The 14,529-nt window shown below is 52.6% G+C and overlaps 3 protein-coding genes across 3 annotated transcripts; 1 reads left to right on the plus strand and 2 right to left on the minus strand.

Moving 5' to 3' along the window:
• Positions 1 to 1,392: 1,392 nt before the first annotated feature.
• On the minus strand, positions 1,393 to 6,236 carry LOC120660901 (ruvB-like 2). Its single transcript, XM_039939567.1, has 2 exons — positions 5,299 to 6,236; positions 1,393 to 2,281 (listed from the first exon to the last, which is right to left on the minus strand). The coding sequence occupies exons 1-2, from the start codon at positions 6,078 to 6,080 to the stop codon at positions 1,636 to 1,638; spliced, it is 1,428 nt and encodes a 475-aa protein (XP_039795501.1). The 5' UTR covers positions 6,081 to 6,236; the 3' UTR covers positions 1,393 to 1,635.
• A 772-nt stretch (positions 6,237 to 7,008) lies between these two features.
• LOC120658874 (probable carboxylesterase 12) lies at positions 7,009 to 8,302 on the plus strand. The gene has a single exon (XM_039937015.1). The coding sequence runs from the start codon at positions 7,209 to 7,211 to the stop codon at positions 8,142 to 8,144; it is 936 nt and encodes a 311-aa protein (XP_039792949.1). The 5' UTR covers positions 7,009 to 7,208; the 3' UTR covers positions 8,145 to 8,302.
• A 3,206-nt stretch (positions 8,303 to 11,508) lies between these two features.
• Positions 11,509 to 13,178, minus strand: LOC120660903 (probable carboxylesterase 2). Its single transcript, XM_039939568.1, has one exon. The coding sequence runs from the start codon at positions 13,048 to 13,050 to the stop codon at positions 11,995 to 11,997; it is 1,056 nt and encodes a 351-aa protein (XP_039795502.1). The 5' UTR covers positions 13,051 to 13,178; the 3' UTR covers positions 11,509 to 11,994.
• Between the last annotated feature and the right edge of the window lie 1,351 nt (positions 13,179 to 14,529).

A 14,529-nucleotide genomic window follows, 5' to 3' on the forward strand; every position in this document is an offset into this window, starting at 1 on the left:
AAAAAATTTAAGAGGGGAGAGTTGGATTATGGAATCAGACAACCTATTAATTTAGCCCTACTTGCACATGTTGCTATACCACATTTGCAAATTTTGATATATGTTTCATTCAATGTTTTCAGTTGTAAGCATAAAGAGGTTTTAGAGGACTGTTTCTGGGCATGAACAGACCAATGCTTAAATTGAAGAGCATGTACAAATGAGTAGTAGTAGGTTCCCCATAGATAGATTTTAATTCTGGCTCCGCCAATGGTCGCCTTAGCCCGCCTAGGCGGCTAGGCCGTGGTGACTCGCCATACCTCGTCTTACTGCTTACGGATGTCTAAAATAAGTTTGTTTGGGCTCCTCAAACTCGCGATACTGGTCACATGACCTCCCTAAGCGGTTTGAGGCTGAGGTGGCAGCAATTTTTCTCCTTTTTCTTTTATGTTTATTTTAGCTGAATCTTTGAAAATCGTAGTAAATCACAAACAAATTATAAAATAGAAAATCCAATATTATTGGACTCAACATGAGTAGATCTATATAGTCAACATATGATATGGTATACTTTAGTATAAAATATTTGTTGTAGCTTTATATATATAGTTTTCTATAATTAATTTATAGCTACAGTTTCTGTTGTCCAATTATGGTGAAATTTTTGTGGTGGGCCAACCATTATTTGCTTAATCTGTAGTAAAAATTATAATTTTTGGATCATACATGGCTGAGTTATAGATTTTAGGGAGGAAACTCGGATTCATCCCAAATATTAGGGAGGTAAAAAAATCTTAAAGATTTGTTGTGGCCTTTAGATATGCTTTGTGATGTGTGCTACGACGTTGGAATTTTTTTTAACTTGACGACATACCGAGCGATCTAGTCGATTTCCATTCTTAGATCTAAGCATGTCTTCAATTTGTGGTGAATGTGAAATATATGGCCGGCTTGGCAGATTTATGTTGTGTTCTCTCATTTCCTCTGCTTCTTTTGTTGTATTTTCGTTTGTAGAGTTCGCTTGGTTGTGAGCATCAATGACTGGACTAGTGCATTTCCCCAATTGGGGTTGTTCTTCAGTGAGTTTAAGTTGCACCCCTTCCCCTCATGTCTTGTGAGAGAATGTACTTCTAGGTTTGAATTTGTTCTAGCTAGTGCCATATGTGCGCATTTGTGTTGTGTTAAATTTTGAGGACTTTGAATTGCTATTTTATAGTTATTTTATACACTTCTAAACTCTGTTATACTGCCTCCATGAATAATATAAGTTCCTAGAGAATCCTTTGTAGTCAGCAGCAACCTCACCGGCCTATTCTTCGACAGGCATAGGCTCGACGTTTCAAAGAAGCAAACACGACAAGGCAGACACTTGACTGTCGGACTTTATGCTCCAAAACGAACGAATAATTGATATATGCTGCAAAGCGAAGGTTTTTAAAAGCACTTTAGTCACCTACAGCAAATATACACGTATAGATAGGTTGCATAATCCAAACTAATCATTAATCCCAGCTGGGATCAAATTTGATAAAAAATATATTGAACTGTAAAGTCACCTACAGCAGCTACTCTGCATCCACCACACGTCAGGGTAACATCAATCTAAACGAGGAACTAAGCATCAAAAATACACCAGCCAGTACATACCAACCCACTTTAAGACTGCATGGCATCATTTCCATCCGCTTCCCCTGTTACTTCATTGAACAGGTACTGGCTCTGGTACTCCATCAGGTACTGCGTCGACCTCTTCACGTCCAGAAAGAGCTGGTACACCCGGCTAATATCGTCCATCTCCACCACCTTGCCCTTGCGCTTTTGGCAGGCTAGCGCAGCAGAGGTGATCAGGTGGATAGCATACCTAAGGGAGGTCTCCACGCCAATCTTCGTGAGCAGGACCTTGGCGTCTGCAGACATCTCCACATCCTCCTCATCGCACCTGATGTCCAGGATCTTGCGGATATCATCCTCTGAGTAGGGCTGCGTCGTGATGATCAAGAGGCGATCGAGGAAGTCTGGCGGTATCCCATGTGGTGACCGGTAGTTTGTCCCCCGAATGGATGTGATCCCGCGGTTCGTTGCAATGACTAGGATTGGAGCCATATCGTTTTCCAATGCACGGTTTAGGAAGGAGAAGCATTCGATATCCAGCATGTGCACTTCATCAATAAACAGAACGCCAGGAATAATCTCAGCCTTCCCTTCCTCTCTCCACTCTGCAACTTTTGTGTCGATCTGCTCTCGGACCTCTGCACGAATTTCACCAGTATCACCAGTAAACAATGCAAGAAAACCCTGTGTCCTGCACAGAAAATAGCATGATAAAAGAAATAAGCTGGCTGGTTACTTTAGTCCTGGCACATCAATAAATTACATCTGAAAATCAGTAATCTTTTTGAATCATGTGTCCCATGTGAACAAAAAATAAACAATGTATCATGAAAGCACGAGAAAGATCTGATGGGAAAAAGTCAATGCAACTCCAATAAAACAGGGTCCTCTAATAGGGCTCCTAGGATTACGCCAGCAGTTTCATGGGGACAGTATTTAGAAAGCATTTAAGGTCAAGATCCGTTACAGATAAATTGATTGTACATATCTGCAAATTATATGTTTGTGTAGAATATCTCTGTAACTTTTCTTCGAGCAAGGGTCCATTTCCTTATGCATGCACAAAAAATCGCTTTAACTGTGTGTCGGTACCTCTGGACTAGGGTACCCCCTCTTGCTGTGTCAAGACTCGCGTAGTTATCCGTAACTACGCCCAAGGAGCTGAGCAGCCGGACCCCAGGGGTCCGGCTACATCTCACCGGACCAACGGTCCCGGACCCGCTTCCCGCTCGGGGACGGGTCCGGAGTCACCACGTGTTCCAGAGGTGTTGCTGTGTCTAGGCGAGAGCCTCGTAGTTATCCATGACTACGCGCTGACGGCCTGAGCAGCCGGACCCCCACGGTCCGAAGCCCCTCTCACCCGGTCAGCGGCCCCAGACCCATTCCTTGCTAGGGAAGGGTCCGGTGACGCCACGTGTCCCGGAGAAGGGAGCGCTCAGCCAAAACAGCCGGGGGGCCGGACCTCCCACGGGTCCCGGACCTCCCACGGGTCCCGGACCCCCATATACTATCTGGACCCCTCAGCGGGGAGGGAACAGACACCCCACCTGGGGGGGTCCGGAGCCACCACGTGTCCGCAGGCGCAGGCACGCGCGCGGCCGCGAAGCTTCCTCGGGAAGACTCGCCCACCTACCGCATTCAATGCGGGAGACGTAAGTGCGCTCTGCCACAGCAGAGCCCGAGGTGACTTTTGCCAGGCTGTACTGTAGATCGCGCATTACCAAGGCGCACAGTGCCGCCGCTGGCGTCGCCCACGCCTCGCGCGTCAGTCTGCTATGACAGTTAGACACGACAGCTCGCCTTTGCCCATCATGACGCCTACACGGTAGACCCAACAGTCTACACCGCAACCTACACTGCCTCAACGGGCGCCTCGACGATGGGACAAGTGAAGCCCCCCCCCCCTCGGTTAGAGAGTCTGCAGTGCGATGAAGCGTATCCGGGGAGAAATTCTCAACCACTGTAGCACTATTAATACCTTTTTCATGGTATTCTATACATCCTCGTTGGGCCCACCTGTCGGGGTCCAACGCCTGTGTACGCGTCTCCCTTGCGCTATAAAAGGGAGACGCCCGTTAGAGAAGGGGTCAAGTCGAAAAGGGACTTGGAGGCAGAGGATAGACTCATCCACAGACACAAGAGCAATACAGCTCTCCGTGGACGTAGGGTATTACGCTTCGGCGGCCCGAACCACTCTGAAGCCCCGAGTGTTCTTGTGTTCTTGCTTCATGAGTAGATCTGACGAATTGCTTGCACTTCCCCGAGTAACCACCCTCTGGGATTAGGCGGGTGCACTACGCCACCCGGCTGTAGCCCTCCTTCTGGAGCTACGACACTGTGGAATCAACTAACTTAATAAGGGTGCGTTTGGCAGAGCTCCCAGAGCTGATTCTCTGCTGAATCCAGCAGGAGCTCTGCCAAATACTTTTCAGAGAGAAGTGATTCTCGGCTGATTCCATGAAGTGATTCTCGGCTGATTCCATGAAGTGATTCTGTGAAATGAACTAAGAGGCTGGGAGTTGACAAAAGTAGCTTCTCCTGATTCGGTGAAGTGATTCTCCATCCTGATTTTATGTGTTTATGCTAGAGAATCAAAGATAATCATTTTCAGCCATAGAATCACTTCTCTCAGAGAATTAGCTCCCATAGAGAATCAGAATCAGATGGAGCTCTACCAAACAGGCCCTAATTTTTACAAATAGGGTTAACTTGTTCTAACATTATCTAATCCTGGATTCCTGGACTTGCAGTCTTGCACCCTAATCCAAAGTGAAAGCTTACAGAAAATCAAGCAGGTCCTTTCTTTGAATCAAGTTATAAGATTCTAGTGAATTCTTAACATACATTTTCCATTTCTCAACAAGCCAAAAGACAAATCAGATCCCGTTTTGGGCAACCAATAAGCAGATCTCAACAATGTCTTCTCTATTGAAAAGTAAAATCTTAGAGGATGCTTACGTCAATGTGTAACACTCTATTTCTATTAGGATTCCTATGGGAGTACAATGATATTCAAGTAATGATTTTGATGGATTTAATAGATATAAACTTCATGGAATTAGAACCCAGAAAATAACTGCAGCACCAAATAGCTGACATGAATGTCATAGGGAACAGTAGCAATTTAACATTATAGAGGATAGTTGTGATTCCTGATATCATCACAACCTCAACAGGTTGTAACTTGTAAGCCAGTAATTCCTAAATTCAATCAAGGGATATGGTGATCACAATGAAATGATATCTCACTATTATTCAGTACATTCTTAATGATACATTGGGGGGAAAACAGATTACAATTCTAAATGTAATTTCATGTTGCTATTTATCAAGACTGAAATGTTGCTATTTAGGTGTGAGTGATTGCTTGCATAATCAAAGTGCTGCTTGATTTGCCAAGACTGAAATAAAACTCCAGCAGCAGAGATTAACCACCACTAGCACTTGGCATAAGGCAGATAAAATTCAGTGTAGATTATCCTAATTGATACAGATTTTTTTTTTGCAAGTATATAAGTTGCTTTTGTAGTAATTGGCAACACCAATTGCCATTTAACATCAATATATAGTACATCATTGTAAAGGTATATTGCAAATTCCCTTGTCAGAACTGTTGAAGTTTGGAGAAGTACTAGTTGAGTACTTTTATGAACATCGGCCCCAGTCTAAAATTTGAAAGAATTCATGTGAAGGGTCGTGTGAAGATACCTGCTATTGATGACATCAATCTCGTGTAAGGTGACACAATGCACGACCTCCTTGCGCTTCTGGAGTTCACCCTCTGGACACTTGACAAACTTGGTGTGCGGGCCAACAGCATCGTAATCCCGCGACCTACCAATCGATCGGCCAAGCTTTGTAACCTTACCGGAGGCCTTGTCAAGCGCAACCACATCACCGCTCTGCACCTTCTCTTTCCCAAGAGCCTCAATCATCTTCCCCCCAAGTTCATACACCGTCTCCATGTCCGTGGTCTTGAGTGTGAGCCGCCCGGTCTTGCCGGGCGCAGTGGCACCGGACGGTGCGGCCGAGCCGGCGGCGGCTGATAAGGGGCGGTCGATGGAGATCTCGACGACCTCGCCCTCGATGATCTCGGCCTCCTCCTTGATGCGGACGCCAATGGCGCGGCGGAAGGCCTGCGTGAGCGCCTCGGTCTTGGAGAGGTCGAGGGAGAAGAGCTCGGAGGCGGCGACGGAGGCGAAGGGCGTCTCGGCGCCGAGCGACTTGGCGATGCCCATGGCGAGCGCGGTTTTGCCGGTGCCGGGCTGGCCCGCGAGGAGGACGGCACGGCCGGCAATCTTCCCCTGCCGGATGAGCTGGAGGATGAGCCCCGCAGCGCGGCGCGCCGGGAGCTGCCCGACCATGCCCTCCGAGGCGTCGCGGGCCTCGAGGGAGGAGTCCAGCCCCAGGCCCCGGATGTGGGAGTGCGCGCCGATGCGCTCGATCCGCGTCAGGTCGCGGCTCTCCGACAGCCGCTTCAGCTCCGCCATGGTGGCCGCTCGCCGCGCCGCGCCGCGCCGCCGCTTCGGCGCTTCGCCTTGCTTCGCCTTCTACGATTGCGAATTCGAAATGGCGGCCGGCGGCAGGGTGAGGTTTAAGGCGAGGCGAGCGTGGGGAACGAGCTAGGGTTTTGTCAGTGGATGAAAGGATGAAGGCCTCTGACTGTGGCGGGGGGCCCTCAAAAGCAAACAGAAACGTAGTCATGGTGGGCCAATGCTACTACTATTCGATCCATACATTTCTACGGCCCATTTAGTTTACATGTCTAAATGGGCCATTTACGCAGAGCATTCATGTGCTTTAAAGTTCAGCCCACGTTAAAAATGGCCCATTCTTGTTGTCACGTTTTCTGGATATAAATCCGACCTTCCTTCCATAAAAAAAATGCAGGACCTTCCACGGTCTTGTTTGGTTAGACTAGCATTCCTATCGCGCACGTTTTTCGAAAAGAGAATTTCGCATGCATTGAGTATTAAATGAAGACTATTTGTAAAACCTCTTCAGAGATGGGTGTAACTTTTCGCGACGAATCTAATGACGGTAATTAATTGATGATTGGCTATAGTAATGCTACAGTAATCATCCTCAAACCACGCGGTCAAAGTCCCCATTAGAATCTTCAGAATTCTTAGCGCGGGATTCTGAAATTGGTTTTGTAAATTTACTTCGTTTGACACTATAATTAATTGTCAAAATATTACTATTTTTTATAGAACGAGAGAAACCAAACACAGCCCTCGTCAAGGGTCTGGCCATCACCATGGTACTCCGTATACGACAAGTTTTTTTTTTGAGAATCCGTATACGACAAGTTAGCAGACCTCGTGAGTCGTGACAGATTCTCATGTCTCTTTTTTTAGGATTAATGTCTCATGCTTCTTTCTGATTTGGATCTGAAGCGTACTTGTTTACTGAACTAATCCCGCTGTTCACGGCTTGACTGCGTGAGACATGACAAGTTTGTTCGTCGCTATCGGCTATTCAGATAGGCGACCGTGGGAGGTGCGGCCAGTGCGGCTTTTGGCTCGCCAGGGCTCTCGCTCGACTCACTTCGAAGCCTTCTTTCTTCGATCCACAGACCACAGCAAGTCAGCAAGCCGCTCTGATCTGCCACGGCCATGGAGTCCCGCGACGACGAGGTAGTGGTTGCCTGCGACGCCTTCCGCATCTACCGGAGCGGCAAGATGGACCGCCTCCACCGCCCGGAGCGCGTGCCCGCTGGCCTCGACCCGGCCACCGGCGTCACGTCCAAGGACGTCGTCCTCGACGCCAGCACCGGCCTCTCCGCGCGCCTCTTCCTCCCCCGGCTCGGCGCACGCGGCTCTTCCTCCGGGAAGCTCCCCGTCCTCGTCTTCCTCCACGGCGGCGCGTTCCTGATCGAGTCCGCCGTCTCGCCGCAGTACCACGGCTACGTCGCGTCCCTCGCCGCCGCGGCCGGCGTCCTGGCCGTCTCCGTCGAGTACCGCCTCGCGCCCGAGCACCCGGTCCCCGCCGCCTACGACGACGCCTGGGCTGCGCTCCAGTGGGCCGCGGCGGCGCGGGACGAGTGGCTCGCCGACCACGGGGACGTCGCCCGCCTCTTCCTCGCCGGCGGCAACATGGTGCACCACGTTCTGGTCCGGCTGGCCTCTGCTTCCCACCCGGCTGCGCCTAGAATCGAGGGCGCGATACTCCTGCACCCTTGGTTCGGAGGGAACACGCTCGTCGAAGGCGAGGATGCGACAAAGGCCAAGGGGATGGCCACGGTCTGGGAGTTCGCGTGCCCCGGAGCGGCGGGCGGCGCGGACGACCCGAGGATGAACCCGACGGCGCCGGGCGCGCCGGCGCTGGAGAGCCTCCTGTGTCCGCGTGTTCTCGTGTGCGCCGGGGAGAAGGACTGGGCGACGGCGAGGGTCCGTGCGTACTACGCAGCCTTGACCGCGAGCGCGTGGCCCGGGAGCACCGCGTGGCTCGAGTCGGAAGGGGAGGAGCACGTCTTCTTCCTCGAGAAGCCGGAGGGCACCAATGCTAGGGAGCTCATGCACCGCATCGTCACGTTCGTCAACGGATCCTGAGCACCCAGCTAGAGTGCTACGCGCAATGGCGATTCGATCTGTGTTTGTATGTTTCCGTTTCAGCATTGAGGGAACGATTTGATTTGTATTTGTAGGCTGCTTCTTACTGGTATTTATGTTAGAGACCTTTTGCTATAGTGCTTTTTTTTTTGCTAATACTTCCTATTCTCCTTGATTCCTAAGCAATCATTTGAACCATTTTGCTACCCTTATCGATTTGATGTTGTAGTTAACCCTAGTTTTAACTTACAAGTTACAACAATTAAACTCTGTGATCAATGACCTTGTCATATTGCAGAGGATGAGCTGTGTAGGAACAAGTAAAAAAAAAGGCACACTGCAAAAAACATGCAAGCTGCTTCTTGATGCTTAGTTCCCAATCAAAAGAACGAGAACTGCACAAAACTGCCGATGTTACACACTTACACCTAGCGTAGCAAAATTCCAGCCGCTAAATTAGGTAGCCCTGGAAGTTACACACATCCTTTGAACATTGCTTTGGAACTGCTGATATTTGCAGTTCCTTTTTTTCAGGGCATGAGTGCTCGTGAACCTTTGTTGAACGTGCCGAGGAAACTGTGATGACAAATACATCTTGTTTAATCGTTTGTCCATGGTTAAACTCATGATATTTACTTTTTTTTTGAGTGCCTCTCATTTGGTACACACACGCACGCCCACTCCACACACACCACTTGTGTACAAACAACCCTATAACTATACACAGATTTAACACCGCGTCCTTCTTGAGATCACCAAAATCCTCCAACTCCGTAGGCGACGGGCGCGTCGCATTCCCTTTGTGGCTCCACGTGCAAGAGACAGATATCTGAAATTATTTAGGGAACAACTGTTCCCGGTGGGAAAACCCCGTCCGAGCCAGCGCTCGAACGCGGGGCGGTGGGCGTTGCAGCCAGCCGCTCCACCAACCAAGCTACCGCTCGTTCCCAAACTCATGATATTTACTTGTATCGAACTTGTGGAATCAAAACTAGAATAGCAGTTAATGACTGCAGAAAAGTACAAAATTTATGCAAGAAAAAGAATTTGGATCGATGTGGTACTGTTTATATTTGGTTTGACTTTTCTTGCAGACCCAGTAGGTTTATATTTGGTTCATTTCACCTCCAAATGAATTTAATAATGCCGGGTAGGTTAAAATTTGAAATAAATTATTTGTAAAAAATTAGAAAAATACGAGCACTCATTTTGAGTTGAGAGCTTAAACACATGTGGGTAAATTTCATTTTAAGAAATCTTAACAAGTGAGCTGTAAGCTTGCACCGCCTGTTGTATATTTTGTACTGATGGAATAGCTGATTTTTCTTTTGGCATCACCGGATGCCTGATCCTCAGGACGCCAGAAAACTCACGCAGGCCATACGGCCTTCAAAGGCTCAAAGCACAGTCAGGGCCCAGTAGCAACGAAAAAGGAAAAGCCCATCTCGGCCCTAAGCTTCATTCGACCTCACGCACTCGCACCCCCGAGTTGAATTTTTCAGCACTCAACCTGCGTGCTATCTCCTTCCATGATGGATCGTGGTTGATGCTACTGCTGCAGGTGAAGAGACACCGTGCTGCTGCTGCATCAGCTGCCTAACTCCGTAACTCGCTCGGAGTAACAGGCGAAGAATCAGTAATCTGCCGCCTCAAACACGCCAAGCGAGGACGCGTGTCACCCACTCCTGCACACCCATGCTGCCCGATGCCCGGTCGTGTTTCTTTTTACGACTTTTCTCGCGACCCCCGCAGCAATACGATGGCAGCAGTATAAACAACTCCAAAATGTCGGACCCCAAGGCCATCGCCGCCCATGAAAAGGGAGGAAGAAGGAACGCGAGGAAAAAGACGCTCCCACCCTCATGCGCGTGCTCACGCGAGGGGGCACGCCGATATGGGCCCGGCCCCTAACTGGACACGCCACGTGACCGCATGGTAACCCCCGCCGGGCCCGAGCAAAAAGCCGCGCCGCATCCGCTCCTGCCCGTCGCGTTGCGGATCACTCGCTGTCTCGCTGGTAGTGGTCTGGTCGGCTTCCCCTCGACCTCTAGCGCTCTACTACCAGGCAGTACTAGCATGTACTGCCTCCGTTTGAAATTATAAGTTAATTTAAAAAATTTAAAGAGTCAAAATTTTTAAAATTTGACTAAATATATATAAAAAGATCATAACATTTATGATACCAATTAAATATCATTATATTTTTTATTAGTAATATTTTTATAGTATATCTATTTGATATCATAATTTTTTGTGTTTTTTTCTATAATTTTAATTAAACATTGAGATAATTTAATTCTCCAAAATTTTTGAAATGAATTATAATTTAGAACGGAGACAGTAGCAGCCAAGCGATGCCCCGTCTCGTTGCGATCGCACCGAGACGAGACGGCGGCCGAGCGAGATCCACCCACAGGCGCGCACCGCGCCGTACCCGTCGCCTGGAGGACGTACCCGCCACTCCACACTCCACGGTGCGACCGGGCAACGAAGGCCCGTGCCCCGCCGCCGGAACTGGGGGCCCGTTCCCCGCCGCAGTCACCGGCGGCGTCCATTTCGAGACACCTGCCAGTGGGGAAATGGCGCTGATCACCCGCGGGAATCCGTGTCGGGCACCTCGGCCGCCCGGACAGAACCCGTTTTCACCGTACTAGCACTAGCACGCAGGAAAGTAACAGCGCGACTGTAGCGCCGGTGCCCGTGCGAGCTCAAAAGGGCCGGAGAGCGGGCGCGCGCCGCGAACGTACAGACACCCCACGTGAGGAGTGTGAACGTTCGGCGAGCTTTGCCCGCCGGCGTGCCCGCGCCGTGCGCTCCGATCCAGAGCAGCCTTGCACCGGAACAGCAAGGGCGTGGTGGCCGGCACCGAGTGCCGTCCGCAGAGACATGCCGTCGCGGCACGAGCGCGAGCCAGCTCTTCCGGATGCGGCAGCGGTGACATGCCGTCGCGGCACGAGCGCGAGCCAGCTCTTCCGGATGCGGCAGCGGTGCCGGTGCCGACCGCGCGCGGCCGGTGGTCCCCGAGACTATACGCCGCGGCGGCAGTACTGGAGTAGCGTGCGCTGTGCGCGACGACGCCACCTTCATTTACGCCCGCGCGCGCCGGCCGGGGACACGATTCCAAAGCCCACCACCACCACCCATCCACGGACCAAGGTCCACCACCGGCGCCGCGGCGACGCTGAGCCCGAGCCCGAGCCCCCCGAATGCTGGAATGGAATCACACTGACACGCTCGCACTCCCCGAGCAAAAAAGAAGGGTCACGAGGCACACATTCTCCGCCGCGGACCGCGGTGGCTAGGCCCGCGCCGCGCCGGCCGCCGCCTCATGTGAACGTCGACTGCCACAGAGCACAGAAGGAAATTGACCGCTCCAGAGAATCACCAACCATATAGCACTGGCAGAAAAAGAAAAAAATACACGCTGCAGTGGGTAGCTGGTACTAGTAGTAGAGTGACGCTTCTATACGAATATTATACGGCAGCACTGTAACTGAAGTAACCGCTGCACGCAGGCAGCGGCGGCCAAGCAACACTAGCACAGCTGCACACTACTACTAGCCGTATAGCACGCTAGCCTGTGGACTGCAGTCAATGAGACGCGACGCGGGCAGGCCGGCGAACGAGCACCGGTCCCCCTCTCCATCCGGACGGTTGCTGGGGAGGAACCTTTCTTCCGACGACGTATATAATCGACCGGTAATCACCATCAAGGACAAAAAAAACTAGTAATTACTAGTACTAGCAACCCCTCACTCCTCGCTAGTTACAGCCACTACTGTAGTATACTGATGCCGTCGCGGTTACTGAGCCGCCGCAGCGGCGAGCCGGCGACTCCGCACCCCGGCTGCTAGTCGCGGTTAATGAAGGCGACGAGGTTGGCCATCTCGGAGAGCGCCTGCGGCGAGCCGAGCTTGGTGAGGAAGTAGACGTGGCCCTCGCCGGGGGTCTCGTACAGCTCCGCCTCCCCGGGCCAGCCGCTGCCCCGGAGCGCGGCGTAGTAGGCGCGCTGCCAGGGGCTCAGCCGGTCCCGCTCCGACACGGTCACCAGCACGCGGGACGCGCCCAAGTGCTGCCACGACGCCGCCGGCAGCACCAGCGGGTCCGCGTAGGGGTGGGTGATCGGGTACCGCCCCGCGCAGATGAAGCTCCAGGTGCGCGCCGCCGACTGGAGGTACGCCGGGTCCGTGGCGTCCGCGCCCACGGGGCTCCGGCCCTGGAAGTAGGGGTCCAGCAGCGCCACGCCCTTGATCCGCGCGCCGCCGTCCAGGCCCTCCTCCCCGGCGCGCAATGCCAGGTTGTGCGCGATGTTGCCGCCCGCGCTGTCGCCGGCGAGGAACAGCCGCGACAGGTCGCCGTACTGGGACAGCCACGGGTCCGACCCGGCCGCGTTCGCGAGCACCCACCGGACCGCCGCCCACGAGTCGTCGTACGCCGCCGGGAGCGGGTGCTCCGGCGCCAGGCGGTAGTTCACGGACACGGCCACCACGCCCGCCCTCGCCGCCAGCGTGTTGAGGTAGGCGTGGTAGATGGGCGTGAACGCGGACTCCACCACGAACGCGCCGCCGTGGAAGTAGACCAGCACGGGCACCCGGGCGCTGGCGCGGAAGCTCGGGAGGTAGAGCCGCGCCGCGACGCCCGTGGACGGGTCGATGACGACGTCGCGGGAGGTGACGCCCGTGAGCGCGTCCGAGGACGCCGCCACCACGTCGGTGCCCATCAGCCGCTTCACGCGCCCGCTCTTGTACTCGATGAGGAACGGCGAGAAGTCGAACTTGACCTGCGAGTTGGGATCCCCGGCGCGCCGCGCCTGCAGCAGCTGCCGCCTCGCCGCCGCCGCCGCCCCGGTCCAGCAATGCGAGCCGAGGAGGAAGAGGAGCAGCGGGAGCAAGATCCGCGCGGCCATGGCAACGGAGGCAGCTCAGACAGAGGGTGGCAGAGTGGAGTGTGAGACTGTGAGCAGGCTCTGCCTGTCCGCACCGCTGCTGCTGCTGCTGCCGTGCTGCGTCTCGGGGACTGAGGCTGCCACGGGGATGATGGGTCCGGTTATATGGGCGGAGGCAGCCGACAGGGCTGGGCGCGCACCGCACTATTTCCGTGGCGCGGATCGTGGTGGTGGGCTTTGGACGACCGCTTTAGCACCGGCCCGCCTGACCGGCCTTTAATTCCTCTCTCTCTCTGCTGCCGCTGGCTCGAGTCTGGACCGTACCATGCAGGGCATGTGCCCGCGCGATTTACAGTGCACATCAATCCCCGCCAAAAAAAGGTTTTAAGAATGCTGTCAATGGCGCGATTTCTGCTCTTGATTTGGGCGAGGGGAACTCGCGCTCCGCTTTTTGACGAACTGGAAAGGGTTTTCCAGACCCACTGCTTTTTGGGCGGAAAGTTTCAGGCGCTTAAAAAAACTGACGGTTCACACAGCTTTAATTTAGTCGTTTAGCTCTGCGAAGCTGCAAAGTGCAAACGCTTCTTGAATCCTTCCATGCTTGTCTGAATTACAGGCTCAGCAGCATGGGGTTTAAGCTAATCAAAGCATCACCTCTGCATTCCGCCACAGCCGTGGTACTTGCTGGATTCTCGCGTAACATTCTCGGCACAATTTCTACCCCTCAGCCTTTTTCAGTTTTCACCTCGCTGATCGGCATCCTCATCACGAGCTGCTGCTTCTAAAATCTAACCTGGCTCCCACACCGATCATCCAGCATTCAATGGCGCGCGCATTCTCAGCACGCTCGGCTGTCCCGTTCCTCGTCCACACAACGCTGCCTCCACTCGCCGGTCTAGCGCCCCTAAGGCGAGCTCCAACGGCTCACCGTAAGCCGCCCCCACCCTATGTAGGGGGGGCTTTGGGGGAGCGGGCGCTCCAACGGCTCCCCCCACAGCTCCCCCTACCTAGGGGGAGAGATGAATCTCCCCCCATGTATGGGGGAGTTTCAACTCCCCCTATATCTCTAATCACACCGTTTCTTCGCGATATTAATCTCGTTTGAGCCCCGTAACACGATGATAATATGTATTATGGCAGTACAAATACTATATGATTTTTTTAAATTCAAAAACATTAAATAAATAGTTAGTTAATGAGTGATAGTATATAGGGAGAATAGATATGGGGGGAATGGTTGGAGAGAAGGAGTTATAGGGGGAGGAATTTTTTGAAGGGATGTAGTAAAATATAGTAAATAGTACGTTTAGGGGGAGTTGGATGGGGGAAATGGTTGGAGAAAGCCTAACCTGGCTCCCACACCGATCTGTCTCCCGGTGAGTGGGCCGGCACCCGCCGATCGATCCATCAATTAGTGGCCTGATGAGGCGATCCAGCACGGCGGCGCCACCAGGCGGAGTGTGCCGGCCGCTAGCTTTGTCGCAAAGGCACGGCAAGGGG

Source organism: Panicum virgatum, chromosome 2N, assembly GCF_016808335.1.
Source record: "Panicum virgatum strain AP13 chromosome 2N, P.virgatum_v5, whole genome shotgun sequence".
NCBI classification, from domain to species: Eukaryota; Viridiplantae; Streptophyta; class Magnoliopsida; order Poales; family Poaceae; genus Panicum; species Panicum virgatum.